At 56.8% G+C, this 19,600-nt stretch overlaps 2 protein-coding genes across 2 annotated transcripts; both read left to right on the top strand.

Annotated features, from left to right (window-relative positions):
* Positions 1–7,107: 7,107 nt before the first annotated feature.
* ENH_00076490 (ABC transporter, putative) lies at positions 7,108–13,459 on the top strand (the record flags this gene model as incomplete). The annotated part of the gene is made up of 11 exons (XM_013582947.1): positions 7,108–7,591; positions 7,857–7,960; positions 9,072–9,234; positions 9,428–9,546; positions 9,885–10,525; positions 11,146–11,264; positions 11,703–11,853; positions 12,086–12,204; positions 12,628–12,726; positions 12,931–13,025; positions 13,211–13,459. 11 exons carry the CDS (start codon positions 7,108–7,110, stop codon positions 13,457–13,459), a joined length of 2,343 nt encoding a protein of 780 aa, XP_013438401.1.
* A 2,362-nt stretch (positions 13,460–15,821) lies between these two features.
* On the top strand, positions 15,822–19,045 carry ENH_00076480 (hypothetical protein, conserved; the record flags this gene model as incomplete). Its single annotated transcript, XM_013582946.1, has 6 exons — positions 15,822–16,472; positions 16,638–16,712; positions 17,019–17,114; positions 17,360–17,542; positions 17,750–17,803; positions 17,960–19,045. The coding sequence occupies 6 exons, from the start codon at positions 15,822–15,824 to the stop codon at positions 19,043–19,045; spliced, it is 2,145 nt and encodes a 714-aa protein (XP_013438400.1).
* Positions 19,046–19,600: the final 555 nt, after the last annotated feature.

Below are 19,600 nucleotides of genomic sequence, written 5' to 3'. Positions count from 1 at the left end.
CCTCCTTTGAAATGTCAGCGAGGGCCGAGTCGGCAGCAGCAGCAGTTGGACTTGCGACTGCTGTTGCGTCGTCTGCTGCTGCTGCTGCTGGCTGCTGGCCCGAGAGCAGAGACATGGAAGATGAGCCCCCCGGCAGCGGCCTCAGCCTCTGTCCCAAAACCCCTGCAATGGTCTTGGGCTTGAGGCGAGAAAGAGTGGCCTCGTAGACGCGCAGCGTGGGGTGTATGTCCACCGCAGGGGAAGTGTGCAGCGCGTAAAGCGGCAGCAAATCTGCCAGCTGCCGCAGCACCGCGTGCTCCAGCAAGTCCTGGGCCAGCGAGTTTTGCCGCTGCTGCAGCGAGACGATCCCCCCCCTTTCTCCCCAGTAAAACGAGGCTGCATCGTAGCTATCTGCAGGGGCACAGGTGGCAGCAGCAGGGGGTGGGGGGGTGGGGTCACCCTCTCCAGTCCAGGCTCGTCCTGCTGCGCTTCCCCGCCGCAGCATGTGTGCGTGGGGGCCCCCCTGCGACCCCAGGGGCCCCAGGGGCACCCCAGCGAAGAGCGAAGCTGCGGAAATGCGAGACGTCGGAGTCAGGCTGCTGCCCGCCCGCTGCATGTACCAAGACAGAGAGACAGCCTCGCGGGGAGACAACCCCAGCTGTAGCCGAGAGGAAGCTCCTGGCAGCAGCTGTGGGGCCCCGTTGTACCCCGAGCCCTGCAGCGAGCAGCAGCAGCCGCAGACACACAGGCAACCCGCAGCTGCAAGTCTGCGGCCGCCTGCGCTCTAGGGCCGGCCAGCTGGGCAGCAGCAGCAGCAGGAGACTCAAACGAGGCAGCAGCAGCAGCAGCGGGAGGCACAAATGAGGCAACAGCAGCAGCAGCAGCGCGGAGCAGCAGCAACAGCAGCAAAACCCCCAGCTCACGTAGGGCAAATAAGCCACAGGCAAAGCCTTGCGGCGCTTTTGGCCCGGCTGCTCCCTGTGGGCGGCAACGGCAGCCCAGGCGAAGAGGTTTGGGGAGGCCTTGAGGTGTACAGACACCTGACTCAGGCTCGGCGGCAACCCCACATCTTCCTGCAGCGCGCTCCAGGGGCCGCTTTCAGGCTCCCCCTCTTCGGGATGCTGCTGCTGCGGCTGCGCGGAGTCGCTGCGGGGGCAAGCAGCAGCAGCAGCAGCTGCTGCTGCTGCTGCCTCTTGTGCGGTGCTGCTCTTGCTTGAGGCCAAGGACAGGAAGCGGCGAAGACAGTCCGCAGGGCCCTCGAGGTCTTGGGCCTCCAGACAGTCTAAATGCTGCTTCTGTCTTTGCTGCTGCGGCTCCCGCTGCAGTAGATCTTCCTGTCGCTGCTGCCGCTGCTGCTGCGGGTGCCTCGCCGCAGAAGAGTTGCTGAGTGCGTACAGCGTCGCCAGAGCTCCTCCCCTGTTTCCCTGCGCGGCCTCTGCTCGGGCCAGCAGCTTCTGGCAGCAAACCCAAAGCTGCGCGCAAGAAAACAGCAGCAGCAGCTGCAGCAGCTACAGAGCGCCCGCTGGCAGCTGCCAAAACAGCGGAGAGGCACTGACAGAGACCCCCAAAAGCAGCTGCCACAGCCACCCATACAATTAACAAGCTCATTTACGCTGCTGCAGCAGCAACCTTAAAAGCTGCTGCTGCAGCAGCCCTCCCCAGCGACTGGCACAGCTCGTCCCAATGCACAAAAAGGAAAAGAAAAAAAATGAAGAGTTGCATTAAAGGTGCTGGCAGCAAGACAAAAGTGCTGCTTTGCAAGAGCAACAGTTTTCTACGAATTGCCATATAACAGTTAATTAAGCTAGAGATGGGCACCACGGCAACTAGCCACGGGGCAACCCAGCTAGCTGCAAAGCAATGGGAGGCCAGCAAGAAAACACATAAGGACAGCTAGCTTGCTAGCATGATAGCTAGCTGGACAACGTGATGGCTAGCTGGGTAGCGTGATAGCTAGCTGGGCAAAACGGTGGCTAGCTAGCCAACACGACACTGGGCAGCATAATAGCGAGCTGGGCAAGGCGGTGGCTAGCTGAAAAACGCAATGGCTAGCTGAGCAATGCCGTGGCTAGCTAAGCAGCTTGATGGATAGCTGGGCACCGCGGCAACTAGCTGGGCAACTCGATGGCTAGCTGGGCAACGCGATGGCTAGCTAGCCAGTTCGCCTCAGCTGGCGTGGACTGGAGACAGTCGCGGACTGGCTAGCTGCAGTAGATAGACTCACATCTGTCCAGGGCTCTTTTAAGAAAAGCGGCAGCATCCTCTGGATGGCTAGCTGGCACTCTCGCGTGTCTCCTCTTTCTAAGTGAGTTGCTGCAATTCGCAGCTGCAGCAGCGCAGCATGGCGGAAGAAGCCGCAGTTGACGTAGTGCTGCCCCCCCAACAGCAGCACCCGCAGGTAGAGGCCCTGCAGCTTTTGCGGGGCCCCCAGGGCCCCCCGGAGGTCCGCCGGAGTGTAGACTTCGAGGGCTTCTCTGAGTTCTTCCACAGCTTCGGGCGGGAAGAACAGCGTGGCGTTGTCTGCTGCTGCTGCTGTTGCAGCCGCCGTTGCTGCTGCCGCCACTGCAGCTGGGGCAGCAGCAGCCGAGCTCGCACGCTGCTGCTGCTGCTGCTGCTGCGAGTCGGCGTCCTGTGCATGCGCAGCTCCGTTGAGCTCTTGGGACCTCGAAGGGGAAAGGGCCCCAGAGCCGCGTGGGGGCGTCGGGGGCAAAAGACCCACAGAAGCTCCCCACTCTGCAGCAGTCTTGAGTTTTGTGAGCCGCGGCAGCTGCTGGGTAACAAGGGCGTAGAGGGAGGCTGCACTCTTGGCCTGCCCGGAGGCCGTGTCTGCAGACAGAGCCTCGCTGCTGCTGCTGCTGCTGCTGCTGTGCGCGGGGTGGTGCGCGTCGGGGCGGTCGCCGCTGCGGCTGCAGCTTCTCCGGGTCGGGGTGCTGCTGCCTTCACCTTCTGGGCGCTCCCTGCCGTCCCCGCCTGCGCGGAAGAGCGCCCGATGCCGCTGCTGCTGCTGCTGCTGCTGCTGCGCGGCGCCTGCGGCGTCAGCGCCCGGGTCCTCCTTGAACCTGCTGTTGCTGCGCGAATAACCCGGCTGCCGGCGAGATGGCAGAAATGTCAAGTGACTGGGGGCAAAGCGCGTCAGAGTCCTGGCCACAGCTGATGTGGGGCGCCGCAGCAGCGGGAAAGAGGAAGCAAAAACATGCGAGACCCCGGAGGCCCGCGCAGCGCCGTCCCCTGGCTCCGCTGCTGCTGCTGCTGCTGCTGCTGCTGAAGACGAAGACGCCGTGCCCGCGCCCGACGAGGCGTCGTCGCAGTCCTTCGCTGCCAGAGATTCGCTGCTGCTCATGCACTGCAGCAGCAGCAACAGCAGCAGCAACAGAGGCACAGTTAAGATCACAAGCGGGGCCACCAACAGCTAGGCATAGAGACACCCAGCAAAGTGATAAAGCATCCAGCCGCTCCTTGCATGCACCGACACAAATTGGCTTGTTCCCTCCTTGCTACTGCTACTGCTGCTGCTGCTGCTGCTGCTGAGGCCGCAGCAGCAGTCACTCGCTCTTAGAGGAAAGCAACGGCAGCAGCTGCAGCTGGGGATGCGCAACTCACCTTAGCTGTAATGAAGTTGGCCAAGTTGAGGGCCCCCACGACGGCCCAGCACATGACCCTGGCGAGGACATCTGGGGGCTGTGCTGCAGCAGCTCTGAGGGCCCCCGCAAACAGCGCGAGGCCCCTAGAGCCCAACTCCTCCAGCTTTCCCAGCCGCATTAAATAAACTGATTGCCGACAAAATAAATATTCCCAAGTCTGCAGGGCCCCGAGGGTGCCCCCCCGCAGCTGTACAGACAGCGCAGCAGCTCGCCACTCGCAGGCCAGCAGCGGCAGCCCGTCGGCGCCCCCCACGGCGAAACTCGCGTCCCCCGCTGCTGCTGCTGCTGCTCCTGCTGCTGCTGCTGCTGCTGGGGGGCGAGGCAGAGACTGCAAAGAGGGGCCCTCCCACGCGTCGAGGACTCGCAGGGCGTCGCTGTATCGGCCGCATTTTCCTAGGAGGCAGGCGAGCGTGTCTCTGGCGGCCAAGACGCTTGCGGACAACACCTGCTGCTGCTGCTGCTGCTGCTGCTGCATCCGCTGCACTGCGTCCTCAGCAAGCATGATGCGGTACTCTACCGCGTTTGTGAGCGCCTCGCGGAGTCGCTGGAGGAAAGCCTACGGGGCAGAGCAGAGAGAAGCAAAGGCCCGCAGCACCTGGAACTCCTTTTCTTTAGTCTTTATTCCCATAATTAATTTGGAGAAACAGATTTAATTCAACAAAACCATCTGTTTGAATATATTCAGACAGAAGAGAAGGACACAGAGGCAGCGCGCAGCAGCCCCAGCCCAGAGAACAGCGGCCCCCAGCAGCGGCAAAGCAAAGACACTCAAAAAGGAGAAAAAGGGAAACACAGAAGAGGAAAAAGAAATTCAAAAACCCTAAACCCTAGTTTTAAAAGAAGAAAAGAGAAGGAGGCACGGTACGGAGGAGGAGAGGATAAAGAAGGGGAAAAAAGGGGAGAAAATAAAGAAAAAATGAAAAAAAATGAAGAAGAGATCTTCTCACCGCCCAGAGCTGCTCCGCAAGGGCGCTGCTGCTGGGATCGATCGATCCCAGAGGCAGCCGGAGGACTCTGTCTTTGCTGCCTAAGTCTGCGCGGATTTTTTCGATGAATTTCTTTTGCTGCTTCACTACTGCTTCGTTGCTGCTGCAGGCAGCAGCAGCAACTACCAGCCACTCCTCGTGCTGCTCCAGCAGCCGCTCGCTCCAGCTCCGCAGCAGCCGCCGCTGCTGCTGTCGGTACACCTCAATGCTGTCGTACTGCAGCAGCAGCAGGTGCACGAAGGGCCTCTCTGCTGCTGTCCACACGAGGCTCGGCGATTCCGCTGCTGCTGCTGCTGCTGCTGCTGCGGGCGTCACGGGAGCAGCAGCAGCAGCAGCAGCCAGCGAAGCCGCAGCAACACTCACTCCCAGCGAAGCCAGGGCCCCCGCAGCTGCCTTTTGAGCCACTGAAAAAGCAGCAGGGGGCCCCTGGGCTGGCGGGGGGTGGCCCCCAGACACAAAGGCAGACTGCGCAACAAACGACAAGTTTACTGTGCTGCTGCTGCACGCAGCAGCAGCAGCAGCAGCACCGCCCCCTCCATAAACTCCCCGCAGCACAAGCGGCTCCAGAGGCAAACGCTCCTCTATAGACGGCCGCAGGAGAGGCCAAATGTCGTTTTCATCTATAAACCAACGCACTCAAACCCCCACGACCCCCAAATCCTAAACCCTAAACCCTAAACCCTAAACCCCAGGCCCAAGATCGGCAGCCACTGTGTGTGTGTGCCCTAGCCCTAAACCCTAAACCCTAATAAAAGGCGAGGAACCATTGTGGGGCCTCAAACCCTGAACCCTAAAGCGTTAAGCCAAAACCCTGAAGCCTGAATCCTAAACCCTAAACCCCAAATCCTAAACCCCCAACCCTAAACCGTAGTCCTAAACCCTTGTGTAAGTAGCCACGGCTGAAACATGAGGGGTAGAGTCCTCACCGTAATACGAAATAGGAAAGGCATCTCTCTGAGCCATTGTGGCAGCAGCAGGAGGAGAGACAGGAGGCGCAGCAAGAAGGGAACATTGAGGCCGCCGCCGTCGCGGCCCTTGCTGCTGCTGCTGCTGCTGTAACTGCTGCTGCTGCTGCTGCTGCTCTTCCTGCTGCTGTGCTTCACGCAGAGCCCCTACAAGGGGCTGCGCTTGCCTCCAGGCATGCGTCCCCTAAAATATTCGTCGGCAGGGGCAGGTAGCGCTGCGTTGCTGGATCTGCTATGTTGCTGCTGCAGCAGCAACAGCAGCAGCAATAGCAGTAACTGCCGCTGCTGTGTCCTACACGCACTCCTCCCTACTCCTTTTCGCCCAGGGCTAGCGTTTGTCCCTGCGAGCCGCCCTAACTGCTCGTGGAGAGCGACAGCTGCAGCAGCAGCGGCAGCAGCTGCAGCAGCTGCTGCAGCGGCACCACCTCAGGGCGACTGCACGGGACGCCTGCTGCAGGAGAACCAGAGGCCCTTAAGGATCAACGGGGCCTCCCAGCCTCTCAGCTGGCTTTGTCTCAGTGAAATTTCTGCAGTCAAAGCCCATGGTGGCGAAGCTGCTGCGGCGCGACTGAGACAGCAGGTGTCTGTACACTTCGGAAAGGGCACAGGCTGCAACAGAGACAGCAGCAATCAAAAAGAAGCACGAACTGTCCCTTTCCAGCCCCGTTAAGCCCGCACACCGCGCATGCAATGGTGAGCAGCAGCAGCAGCAGCAGCGGCGGCAGCGACCATGAGCAGCGACCATCAGCTGCTGCTACAGCAGCCGCTGCTGCTCACAGATACTGGGCAAGCAGCTTATGTTAGCAGTTTTGCAATGATTGTCTCTACTCCTATGTTAAACGAGTGGAGCGCTTGCTGTGAGTAAACACGCGCACACATTGGCTACTATTCACCAGTTGCAGCAACAGCAGCGGCAGCAGCAGCAGCAGCAGCAGCGGCAGCAGAGAAGGTTATGCTGAGAGTTGCACTGATGCATGTGCTTCTCGAGTGCTGTTGCTGCTGTTTCCTGGAGTAAATCGAAATTTTTCGTTTACTGCGACTACGAACGCCTCGTAGTTGTTGCTCAGGTGTGCATACACCTGGAGCAGCACCAGCAGCACCAGCATTGAATTGCACGCCACCGCAGCCGTCTGTCTTCCTTTTTTTTCTGTATTTCCTGTGTGTTCGGATCATATTTGCGTTCCAAAGTAGTAAATCTGCTTTGTTCCCTCCTGTTAGTTTCTCATGGCCGTCTGCTGGCACTCCCAGAGCTGCACGTAAACCACAGCAGCTCAACTGCGCCGCCGCTGGAGTATCGGGCTGCCTGCGTGTCGCCGACGGGTCTTGTTGTCTCTGAGGGTTTCCCCCTCGAATTTACATTTAAAAATTGCTGCGTCGCAGCACCTGGAGCGGTTCATTTCTGCTGCTGCTGCTACCGTCGCCGCTGCTGCCATTGCTGCTGGCTCGCTGCCACTGAAGCCGCTGGTGCTGCTGCCGTAGCTGGGGAGCCAACAGACCAAAATGAAGGCAGAGGCTGAAGCGAACACAACTTCAGCCATGGAGCTGTCCCGCGAGGGCCTCCTGGGGGCCCCCCAGGGGGCCCCAGATGCAGAACTTCCCTCTACGGGGCCCCACGTGGGGCCCCCTCCTCCCATGGAAGGCAAGGCCTGGAGCAGCCCCGCTGGGGTGGCTCCAGTAACTCTGATAGCAAAGAACTTCTGCTACGCAATTCGGACTCGGCGGGACCTTTCGGGTTCGCTGCGCAGCCTGTGCTGCAGCAGCCTGTGCTGCAGCAGCAGCAGCAGCAAGTCGGCGCCGCTGCAGCTCGAGGAGGGGGAGCTTTCCGGGCCCCACGGGGGGCTCTCCACGGCCCAGAGCAGCGGCAGGCAGTGCAGCAGCAACAGCAGCAGCAGCAGCAGCAGCAACACGGGCCTCAACGTCATTCTTAAGGATATTAACCTCTGCGTCCGCCCAGGCTCTATGCTGGTTATTATGGGCCCCAGTGGCTCCGGCAAAACCACTCTGCTGAATGCCCTGGCAGGTGCGGCTGGGGTGGCTTTAGGGTTTAGCCCTAGGGTTTAGCTAAACCCTAAACCCTAGGGCGGCTGCAGCGGCACCAGGGGCCGCTGCTGCCTGTGCTGCAGCAAATGCAGCTAACTGCTGCTGCTGTCTCTGAGGCTGCTGCTGCTTCGAACGCTGCTGCTATTCCGGATGCTACTGCAGCTTCGCCAATGCTCTTGCTGGTGCTGCTGCTGGTGCTGCTTCGAATGTTGTTGTTGCTGCTGCTGCTGCTGCTGCTGCTGCAGGCCGCTCTAAAGCTTCTTCTCGAGTGTTAATATCCGGAACTTTGGTCTACCGGGGGGCCCCTGCGGGTTCTCCTTTGTCCTCTTTTTCGACCTATATAATGCAGGTGACCTGTCACTTTTAATTAGATTATATTTAAAATTTTTTTGTGTTTATTTCTCCAAAGTGTTTCATTTCGAACTTCCTCGACACAGATATCTCTGTCTTGGGGACTTGTGGGACGGCCTGCAGCAGCTGCTGCTTCTTGTTTTGTCTCTGTCTCTTTCATATTTGCTGCTTGCTTTTATATTCTTATCTCTGCTGCCGCTTTTGCCGTTTGCTGCATCTGCCCCTGCTCGTTTGCTGCTGCTGCTTCCCCGGTGTCTCCCTTTTCTCTATTTTTGCTGCTGCCCTGTATGTCTCCAGTGCACTTCACTGCTGCTGCTGCTGCACTTGCTGCTGCTCCATTTTCTGCTGCGTTTGCTGCTGGTTGTGCTGCTGCGGTGCTTTTTTACGGGCTAGTTTGCTGCTATTTGTCTTTGAGTCTGCGGGCGTTTTGTTGCTGCATGCTTCTCCCTCTGCTGGGAGTTCAGTTCCCCTTCTATTATTTTTTAAGTCTTTTAATCTTTTTTGTTTTTTCCCCAATGTGCGCTTCCGGGTGTATGTACAGAAAGACATTCTACCCTCCTATGTCACCGTTTGGGAATATCTTTCTTATTTCGCCGCTTTGAAGCTGCCGGGCGTTTCTAGAAACGTGGGGAGTCTTTGTTTGCTGCTTGCTGCTGCTGCTACGTGTTTGCTGCTGCTGCTGCTTGCTGCTGCCTTGTTGCTTCTGTGGGCTCTTGAGCAGTACAGAGCCGGCGGTTTGCAAGCAGCGCTTTTGTCTGGCTGACAAACAAGGGAATTTAGCTTTTTGTCTCCTCCTTGTTGAAAACAAATTCCAAATTCAGTGTTAAAAGCACAAATAGTAATTAAATACCTTTTATGAGAGGCCCTAGGGCTCAGAGCTGTCTGCTGCTGCTGCTTGTCTTCGTTTCCACCTGCTGCTGCCTTTCTCCGCCCCTTCGCCCAGCGCGGCTCTCTGCTTTCTTTAGTGCTTGATATCGGTTGTTATTTGTGCAGCTGTCTAAAAACGGCAAAGTAATATGTAAACTTCCTTAATTTGCATTTATAAAAATGCTGCATTTGCAGAAATGCCGCCTTTCCTGCTGCTGCTGCTGCTGCTGCTGCTGCTGCAGGCAAGGGAACAGCGCATGAAAGAAGTGCTGCAGTCCATGAATTTGTACCACTGTCGAGACACCCGAATTGGCGGCTCCGAGCGCAAGGGCCTCAGCGGCGGCGAAATGAAAAGGGTTGCTTTGGCGGTGGAGCTGCTGAATAATCCTTCTCTTATTTTCTTGGGTAAATCAAATATAATGCAATTCCAGTAAATAATCATCAGACCATTTCCTCGACTTCTAAACAGCCTCGGCTGCAGCGGCTTCTGGGCGCGTCAGCAGCTTCTGTTCGGTTCAAATCCTAAGCCTGCAGCAGCAAAAGCCGCTGCTGCTGCTGCTACCGCTGCTGCTGCTTCTGCTGCTGCTGCTGCATGCAGATGAGCCAACGTCAGGGCTAGATGCTGCGCTGGCGTTCGACACGATCCGGCTGCTGCTGCGCCTGGCGCGGACGGGGGGCCGCACAGTTGTCTGTACAGTGCACCAGCCTCGGTCTCAGGTGAGTTTCTCTGTTGTTTTTTTGTTTTTTTTTTCACCTTTTGGACTTTTACCCCTAAGAACGAACTAGCTTAACCTGAGCAGCAGCAACAGCACTTCTCTTGCGTTGTCCATCACCTTTATTTACTTTTCTTGCTTTTCCCCCGACGCGAAAGCCCCGCGCACTCCCTGCATCGCCCAGCTGCAGCAGCCGTCAGCAGCGCAGCAGCAGCCAGTGCAGCATCAGCCAGTGCAGCAGCCGCCAGTACATTAGCAGCCAGCGTAGCAGCAGCGCCCGCTCTCCGCCGTTTAGGCCGAAGTGCTGAAGCTGCAGCGCGGTGGTGCGTGTCTGTGCTGCAGCTGTTTGCCATGTTTGATGAGCTAATGCTGCTGCACCGGGGGCAAATAGTGTTTCAAGGGCCAGCGACGCAGTGCAGCAGCTACTTCGCGCGGCTGGGGCTGCGGTGCCCCCCGCGGTTTAACCCCGCAGACTTTTTGCTGGACCTGCTGACAGTGCGCAGCGAGCCGCAGGAGGAGCAGCAGCAGTCTACGGGGGGCCCTGTGGGGGAGCAGCTGCTGACGCTGCCCTCCTGCAGCAGCCAGCACCCGAAGCAGCAGCAAGAGCAGCAGCAGTACGCCGTGCAGCAGCAGCAGCAACAGCAGCAGCGGCGGGAAACGGAGATGGAGGAAGAGCTTGCAGACGGGGGCATCATGGGGCCCCTGGAACACAGGCCCCTGGGCAGGGAAGAAAGCGCTGCGCACATTCTTATGGAAGCAGCAGACGCAGAAGAGGCCCAGGGGCCACAGCTTTCGCACTTCGAGTCCCACATGGTTCGCGTCACAGTCACTCAAGAAGAAGTTGACCGCCTCCCCGCCTTCTACCAGGCGTCTCCTCTCTGTGCTGCTGTTGCTGCTCGCATTGACCAGGAGTTGCAGCATCCCAAAGACAAGCAGGCCTACAAGGGCCTGCAGCAGCGCCTCCAGGCCCACAGAGCCTTCTTGTAAGATAGGCCTAAACCCCTGCAGGGACCCCACTCTTCAGCCTGGCCCCCAGCGGCGGGATCAGGCCCTGTGGGGCTGAGGGCCCCTGCACAACTTCCGGTGGTTTTGTCCAGGGTCTTTCTTTATCAGTTTGCTCTCTTTTAACATTTTTCTGGGGTGTTATATATATTTGGCGGTCAAAGTGCATGTATGCATTCGTTGGGTGTATAGGTACATTGGCATTTAAAACGGCATTCGAAATATGCGTTATTTGCATACTATGAAATATAATGGAGATTTATGCTGTCATACGAGGGCCAAAATGCATGTGTGCATTTATTACATATATGTGTATATTGACGTATAAGCCGGTAAGCAAAATATATATTGCGTGCATACTACAAAATAAAAAATAAAGGTGTATATATGCATGTATACTATATATTCGTGAGGGTGCTGTCTTGCACAATATATATATATATATATATATATATATATATATGATATGTACATATACACATACTGTATAAAATGTATGTGGCTCGTACAATACAATATATAATATATAATATATATACTGTGGAATGTGATTCTGCGTAATATGCATCTGGGTGTGCTGGCTCGCTTTGTGCGACCTCAGGAGCCGCTGGGTAACGGAGTTTCTGGTGATCATGCGGATGACGGCGGTGAACTTCGTGCGAAATCCGCTGGTGACAATTGTGCAGCTGCTCCTGAACACTCTTCTCGGCTTCATTGTGGGTGAGGCAGCCCAGCAGCAACAAATGCCCACAAAGCCTGCAGAAGGCTGCAGCAGCAGCCGACCGCTGGAGCAAGCGGCCGCAGCAGCTTGCTGCAGCGGTCGTAGCAGCTTGCTGCAGCGGTCGTAGCAGCTTGCTGCAGCGGTCGTAGCAGCTTGCTGCAGCGGTCGTAACAGCTTGCTGCAGCGGTCGTGGCAGCTTGCTGCAGCGGTCGCAGCAGCTTGCCGCGACTGGTGCATCAGCTTACTGCAGCGAACGCAGCATCTTGCTGCAGCGAGCACGACAGCTTACTGCAGCGGGCACAGCAGCAAGTGCAGACGCAGCCTAGCGCCGCCGCAGGGCTGCAGTGTTAGCAGCAGCACTGAACCAGAAGAGTGTGCTAGCGTCTGTCTTCATTTGTAACAAGCCTTTTTGTTTCTTTCGGCTTTGTTTTTCCCAGGTGCTATATTCTGGAAGGTGCCCGAGAGCGGCCCCTTAGAAATAGCGGCGCGCAACATGCTGGGGTGTATATTCTTTCTGGCTACGCACATTGTCTTTGCCCCGCTTGACTGTCTGTCACTTTTTGCTGAAGACCGCGAGCTTTTCAACAGGTGGGGATGCTGTTGCGTGGCTGTGGGCTGCGCTGGCTAGCTAGCTAGCTAGCCAGCTAGCTAGCCTCTAGCTGGCTAGCTATCCAGCTAGCTAGCCAGCTAGTCTGCCCATATCTAAGCAGTCAGTGGCCAGGAACAGGCGGCGGTTGGATGGGCTGCAGAAGATGCTCTCTAAGCTGCATGCACTTATTGCGCTTCTGTATTTGTTTCTGCCGCTGCTGCTGCTATCTAGAGACACTGCAAATGGAACTTATACCCCCTTCGCGTACTTCATGGCCAAGTCGCTCGCGTCTATGCCTTTCCAGCATTTACCTCTCACGGCTGTTCTTGTTATATCATACTGGATGTCGGGTGAGTCTCGCGCCCGTTGCTCTGAGGTGTACGTACTCTCTCCGAGGTGCACGTACGCTGTCTGAGGTGTACGTAGGCCTCGCCCCACACGCCTCCCCACGGCCCCCGGGCTTGAGAGGTGCCACCTAGCTGCTAGCTAGCTGACAGCAGTTAAGCTAGTTGCTGTCTAGATGATAGTTAAGCTAGCTGCTAGCTAGCTGAGCTGCAGTGCCGCGGTATCCAGCAGTGGCTTTGCTGCACAGGCAGCAGGCGGCCAGCCAGGCTGCTCTCCCGTGTCAGTGCCATTACATGTCTTTTCTTGCGGCTGCAATCGAGAAGGTTAATTATGTCTAGAGTTGCCCATTTCTCCCTTTAGGCTGGATCTTTTTTGTGAGTGTGGTTTTTTATGGCTGCTGTGCACGGCGTTTGCTTTGTGTCTTTCAGGCATGTCAGCTGACTTCGTTCGTTTTGTGTTGTACTTGGTGATTGCCCAGTTGTCCATTTTCGCCTCGACTTCTTTCCTTTTCTTCGCGGCCTCCATTTGTGAGCTGCGGAATCCGTAGTTGTTGGGGTTGCAGTGTGCAGACACCTCAACTCACAACGCAGTGCTCAAGCAACAACTCCAGCAGCCTTCAGTAGTTGCCAGGCCTTGTGTTGGTGCTACTGTTGCTGGGCGCACGCACACAGCGACAGGTCAAAAGCCTCATTTTGCTGCTGTTGCTGATGCTGTTGCTACTGGATCTGCAGCCCCGAGGCTGTCGGTTGCGCAGAGTTTTTCTCCGGTGGTGCTCGTTGTGATTCTCCTTGTTTGCGGGTTCTACATCCGTGAGCAAGACATTCCAGTGAGTCCTTGACTGCCTGCTGCTGCCAGAAAAACAGCTGTAGCGGTAGCAGCATTTGCTGCATTTTTTGGCTGCAGTCACTGCAGGAGCAGCTACAGCAGCAAACTGAACGAAAGAGGGTGTTGAGCGGGGTTGCTTTGGCTTGTTTGTGTTGCATTTTTGTGGCTTTTTCTGGTGCTGCGCAGTCGTGGATCCGCTGGCTGAAGTACATTTCCTTCATTCACTACCCTTATCTGTGTTTCACGGCGAACGAGTTCAACAACAACCCTACCTGGGAAGGCCTGCCCCCGGATTTCCTGTCTGTGTCTGGGGGCCTCAGCGACACGCGGCTGGGGCCCAACTTGGCCATTTTGGCGACCATAGCATTTGTGCTGCGCGCGATGGCCTTCATAGGCTTGAAGTACTGCAACAGGCGAATAGGCTTAGAGTGCTAGCTGCAAGTAGTTAGAATAGCTCATATGTGGGCCACGCGGGCGCACCCGCGGGCACCCGCGGATGCGCACAACAGCTAAATAACCCATTTAATAAATACAATAAACTCTTTTCGCCCCGAAAATGGCTCCCCTCGCAACAGAGGGAGTCGCCTCTGCTTCGGTTGCTGGCCTGGGGCCCCCATCTGCCCAGCCGCAGCCAGAGCCAAAGAAGGGGCACTGGGGCCGCATAGTTAAGCACCAAGGCAGGCTAGAGGGCCTCTTACTCTCCCATTTCATATGGAGTTTTTATTTTCAACATTCATTGTGTTTTTGTTGTGCTGGGCAAGCCATGGCCCCTGGCTGCCCGCAACTAGCTGCTCAGCAGCCCTGGCTAGCCACAACGCAGCTTCAGCTAGCCGTGGCGGCATACGGGCATTAGATCTGGCTGGTTAAGTAACTGGCAATTGCTGAATTAAGCAGTAGGTGAGGCTTTGGCCTCCTAGATAAGTATTTAAACCAACTGGAATGGGGGGCTTTGCCATTGAAGTTAAGCAGTTAAAGTTAAGTAGTAACGGGAGCTTTGGTCCTAAGTTTAGTAGTTGAAGCTACGTAGTAACGGAGGCTTTGACCTTGAAGCAAAGTGGTTGAAGTTAAGTAGTAACTGGAGCCTTGGCCTTAAAGTTAGGTGGCTAGAATTAAGTAATAACAGGGGTTTTGGCCTGAAGCTATGCACTAAAGCGGTCTCTGGCCTTAAAACTGCAGAGATGCTTCAGCATTAAGAATTTAGTATTAGAGGTTTGGCCCTTTGGGCAAAGGATTAAAAGGGGCTTTGGGCTTTGGTTGCAAGATGGGAATTCAAAAGGGCTTCGGCCTCAAAATTAGAACTAAGAAGAGCTTCGGCCTTGTAAGTTAAGCATTGAGGTATTTGAGCACTAAGAGGGGCTTTGGCCTTTGATGCCAAGCATTATGAGAAACTTTGGCTTTAAAGGGCTTTTCCCTTCAAGACCTACACCCTAGTGGCCTCTCTATAAAGTTCAGCAGAGAGGCTTTGGCCTCCTTAGTTAAGCATTAAGAGTGGCTTTGGCCCATAGGCACTGTTTGCTGTGCATCCCTCGACAGGGTTTGTCTGGAAGAGCCAGTCAGTCACGGTGTCCTGGAGAAAGAGGCGAAAGCTGGGCTGTGGCCAGCCAATAACAGCCTTGGCTGCTGCGGGGTCTTCCTTGCTGCTTTCCTCTTGCAAGGATTTCTCCCATGAGCCTCAGGGCTCCTCTAAGGTCTAAAAGTGTAAAAGCGGCGGCCTTAAGGGGAAGGCCTGAGGTGCTGGGCAATTCGCAGCCAGCAGCCACGGCTGGCAAAGACCTGCCATAGAAGGAGCACGTCTTCGGCGTAGTAATGAAGACCCGGAGGTCGCAAGGCAAGACTTAAGGTTCTCTGTTTTTAGAAGCTGTTAGCTTTGTGTGTCCCCAGCGACAGCCATTGACACTTCTTATTGTTTGCAGCCAAAGTCTGCTGCTCGCAGGTCGCGCTGTGGCTGCTGTGCCTTCGTCAGCAGCTACTGCTGCCAGCAATTGCTCTGGCACTGGGGGGAAGCTCTGCAGCGGCAGTGCAACCCCCCAGCCTCTCCCGCTGTTTCTCCCTAGAGCCCAACTAGCTGAGTTAAGTCTATTTGAAGGCAGTTTCCCCTTCGTTGGCCCGTCAGTGCAGGCCAGGAGGCCCTAGGCACTGCCTTGGTGGCTCTTGCTGGGGCCCCAGCCCAGCAGGCTGGAGGCAGCGGGCAATAGATAATAGTCGCAGGAAGCTCAGTGGCCGCTTTGGGGGCCCTTAAGGCCTAATAGAGCGTGCTGTGGGGTCCCCGGAAGCCCTGGGGCCGTCGCCAAGCAATGCAACAAATGTGGTCCGGTCCAAACAGACCGTTGGCTGCCTCCCACTCCCTCTCCCGCCGCGCCCCTGTAACTAAACTTCAATGTGCATGTTCTATATATGTAACTGTTGCAAATAAAGGCTTTTGGATGAGGGATATTGCGGGTAGCTCGTGCGGGGCTCTAGGGGCCCCGGGCGGTCTCGGGCCCTCGGTGGTTGGGCTGCGCGAGGCTGCCGGCGTCGAGTTTGTTGGGTGGGTGTTGTTGCTGCTGTCTTTCATTAACTTGTGTCCTTTTCCACAGCTTTATATTTAATTCAAGCTTTTATTTTAGCAATTTTTCTCTCCTGAGAGCCGAGAGTTACCCTCGGTTCCTTCTGCTCACGCAACCTGGCCACAGCCGTCGAGCGCTGTCCCCGCCTGAGCTTTAATCACACTGAAATGAAGCCTACGAAGTCCAAAAAGAGCTAGGGGGGTCCTTCTGTAGCTCAGAGGGCCCCCAACTGTCAACATTTGCCCCAAGAAATGGCGGAAAGGGGGGAGGCGGACGCAGGCCAGGGCCCATGGGGAACCGGAACCACGGTCGCAGGGCCTGGGGGCTCCCCCAGGGCTTTCGGGGGCCATAAAGTTCCCTATATACCCGATGACTCCACAAAAGAGCCATCGACTTCGCTCAGGATGGGCTTCATGCAGAATCAGCCCCAAGGGAGCCCCTACGGGCTCCGGAGCCTCAAAACGGGGCCACCGGGAACAAGTAGTGGGCGAAGACAGTCTATTCTGTCGGACTCTGTGGGGGAAGAGGGCGACTATTGGTGCCGGGGGACCCCTAGGGGTCCCCGGGAAGCCGGGGTCACCTTGGGGCCCCTTGGGCTTGAAGACCCAACGCCGTCGGCTTCTGAAAGTGGGGATGAAGTGGGAGAAGAAGAAGGGGGCCCCGTTGCTGCAGCCTACAGAGTGGCGGCCAAGCTGCGGCGGCTGTCCCTGCGGGCGCGGAGGCTGGCCCAGGAGGAGCTGGGGTCCCCCCGGAGGCTCTCTGGGTCCTCTCCCCGCAGTCCTGCTGCAGCTGAATCCCGCAGCAGCTCAGCGCTGCCACACACAGAGACTTGGAGGGCTTTAGAGGCTCTGTCTCAGGCTCTAGAAGACCTCACGGAAGATGCTGCGCTTGCTGCGACTCACGTGAGGCGCTGCTCACGCGAGGCCCTAAACCCTAGGGCCGAAAACCCTAAACCCTAAGGCTGAAGGCCCTTGTGCTGATGCGCCTAATCCTCCCCTTGCACCTTTTTTGGCCAAGGAAAGAAAAAGTGAAGGGGGAAAAGTGTTCCTGCTCCTGTTGCTGTGCAGTCCGACAGATGGAAGTCAGCCGCCTCGAGGCAAAAGCGGCAGCTTAACTCCGCGTTAGAGGAAAATGAGCGATTGGTAAGCTTGTTTGGCAGCAGCAATAGCCCCCGCTGATGCCACGAGATGCGCAGCGCAAGCAGCAACGTTGCAGCACGAGCTGCAGCAGTTGCCGCAGCAGCGGTTGCATCAGCAGCGTGCGACAAGAACCGGGAGCAGCAGCAGGGGCCGCACTACCTGCAGCAGCAGCGGCAACCAGAAATGTGCTGAAGTCACTTTCGTTAGCTAGGCTCGTAGCATCGATTCTGTTGTTGGGGCTGCTCCATCTTGCACGTTGTTATTTTCCGTGGCTGTAGGTGTCTTTGTTGCTGCTGCTGCTGCATGCAGCTTGCCGACAATCAAACTCTCTCAGAAGAGCTAAAGACAGCGCAGCAAAGGTGTCTGAATAGCGAAGCAGAGCTACAGCAGCTCTCTAAGTACAAGGTCAGCTACCCGAGCCAATCACTTTTCAGGCCTCCACCTTTTTGCTTTGTTCCCCTTGTACTGGCCAACAGGCCTTGTACTGGCCAACAGGCAAAGAGAAAATAACCAAATAAGAGCTCACAGAGTCTTGATGCAACTCAGGAGTCTTGGCTGTAAACGCAAAGTATTCACTTTTTGCGTTTAGGGCTTTTGCTCTAGAGTGGGGCGCAGGGATTTGGCCTTTGGACTCGGGTGGGTGTTTTCAGAACTACCAAGCCAAGTTCTTTGCGTGCCAGAGCCAAGTGGCTCAGCTGCAGTTTGAAATGGAAACGCTGCGGCGAGGCTTCGAAGCCCTCGAGGCAGCGCATGCAACGCAAGAAGAGGAACTTAAGAAAACGACGGAGGCCGCAGCCCTTCTGCGGCAAAAACTGCGAGCTGCATGCGAAGAGGTCAGAGCATAGGGCTAGGAATAGGGGCACTAAGAGAGGCAGGGACAGAGGCACTCGGTGAAGGCAGTGGCAGCAAGACACGCGCGTAGAACCCCGAACTATAGCAGCATGTATTCAGAACAAGGGGCCTTGCGGAAGAGGCTGTGGACCTTCGGAGCCTTGCATGCACCATTAAGCAAGTCATCTGCTGCGCTGTGCCTCCTGCAGCTCGCGCAAACCAAGGAGGCTCTGTCTAGGCAGCGGGTCTCTTCCCAGCGTGTGGTGAGCTCTTGCATGCGAAAGCAACAGAGAAGCATTTGCGCGTTTCCGTTTTAGCTTTCGTCGCATCCTAGCATTACACAAAGTGCTTTGCTATCATTATGCTGTTATATTTCTTTGCTGCTGCTGCTGCTGTTGTTTCTGCTGCTTTCGCTGCAGCAGTCAGACGCGTGCAGCTCCGTAGGGAACCCCCCTCCCCTGAATCGGCCTGCAACCCCTCACCGAGGGCTGGGGTCTATACCCAGGAGCCCCGAGTCCACTTTGCGGTGGGGGATCTCTCGGGGATATCCGCCATCGAGTGAAGGAAGTCACCCAAGAGGCTGTGATGGCCTCCGCGTCTTCAGGGGGCAAACGTGGTGTGCAACCGGGGGGCTGAGGGGGCCTTCTCTCAGGCAGACCCTGAGAGCCTCCTTATCGCAAGACCAACAGCAGAAGCGGCAGCAGCAGCAGCAGCAGCAACAGCAGCAGCAGCTGCTGTCGCGACTCTCCTCAGACCTCACCCCACAAGCCCCATCAGGCCCCGGGGAGTGGCACTTGATGCGCTTTATCCAGTCAGAGGGCGCCCGCAGCGCTGGGGCGTCGGCGTCGGGTAGGCCAGCAGCAGTAGAAGCCCCTGCTACTGCTGCTGCCAGGCCAGAGGCGAAGGCGCCCAGTACAGGGAGGTCTCTCTATGAGGAGCTGGCGGCGAGTGCTGCAGCGGCCCCTGCGCGGCCTCAGGCCAAAGCCCCACGCAAAGACACAGAGGAGGAAACACTGGCAACAGATGCGCTTCAGCAGTTGCTAAGCATCCTGGCCAAGTCCTCTATCTCGCTTGACGAGCTCAGGGCTCACGGCGTCAGCTCAGCAAGCCTGCTGCAGGTCTCGCGGCTGCGAAAGAACCTGGAGACGCAGCAAAAGGATAAAACACCAAGCAGCAGCCTGCAGCCCGCAGAAGCAACTCAAAGAGAGTCTGTGGGGCCACATCTGGGGCCCCTTACTGCAGCTTCCTGGAGCAACTGGCTCCCCCCTGTGTCGTCGTGGCTTAGAGAGAACTTGAGCTTTCTTCTGCGACCCTTGTCCGGCTGCCTAGGCAGTGAAAGAGTTCCTGCTGCCCGCGAGGACGAGGCCCCTCATAAGATTATGCCTCTCAGCTGCAGCTGCGTACGGCTGGGGGCCCCAATGGAGTGCACCTGCGTTGTGCTGATAATAGTGGCTGCTGCCGCCTCTGCTCTTTGGCTTCGCCTGGGTGACTGGAGTGTAGAATGAAGCAGCCATTGTGGCTGCTACCTGTACACACTGCAGTAACTAGAAAGCGAGGCTGCTGGCTTTAATTATTTCTGTCTTTCCCCAAGCAGCGCCCTCCCCTGCCCCACAGGTAGCCGAGCTGGACCCCACAGCTAGCCGAGCTGGAGTGCCTAGGCAGTGGGGCCCTTAAAGAGCGCTGGACCCTCACACGTGCCCTTTCGGTCTTCGCTGTGAAGGGGTGAGTGGCCGCTTGCTGCGCAGCAGAGTGTTCGCTGGCGAAAGCACCCGAAGCTCTGAGCCACTGGAAAGAAAACGCTTGTTTGCCTAGATACTAATAAAACAAAACACTGTCTCATTTGTGCTTTCCTGCTCTCTGCGCGTTTCCACTGTCCCGCCTCTCTACTTTATTCTTTCTCGCTGCTGTCAGCTTCTTTACTCGCTGCATCTACGGGTGCATGCGTACACGTGGGCACTCTTCATTCTATCGCTTCAATGCGTGCGAATAAAGTAATACCTAAATGTACTCATGCAGAGGTGCATATAAAGAAAACATAAGTGCAGCCAGGCTCCAGCCCC

This window comes from Eimeria necatrix, genomic scaffold (assembly GCF_000499385.1).
Source record: "Eimeria necatrix Houghton genomic scaffold, Enh_scaff79, whole genome shotgun sequence".
Classification (NCBI taxonomy): domain Eukaryota; phylum Apicomplexa; class Conoidasida; order Eucoccidiorida; family Eimeriidae; genus Eimeria; species Eimeria necatrix.
This window is presented reverse-complemented; position numbering and strand designations above follow the sequence as displayed.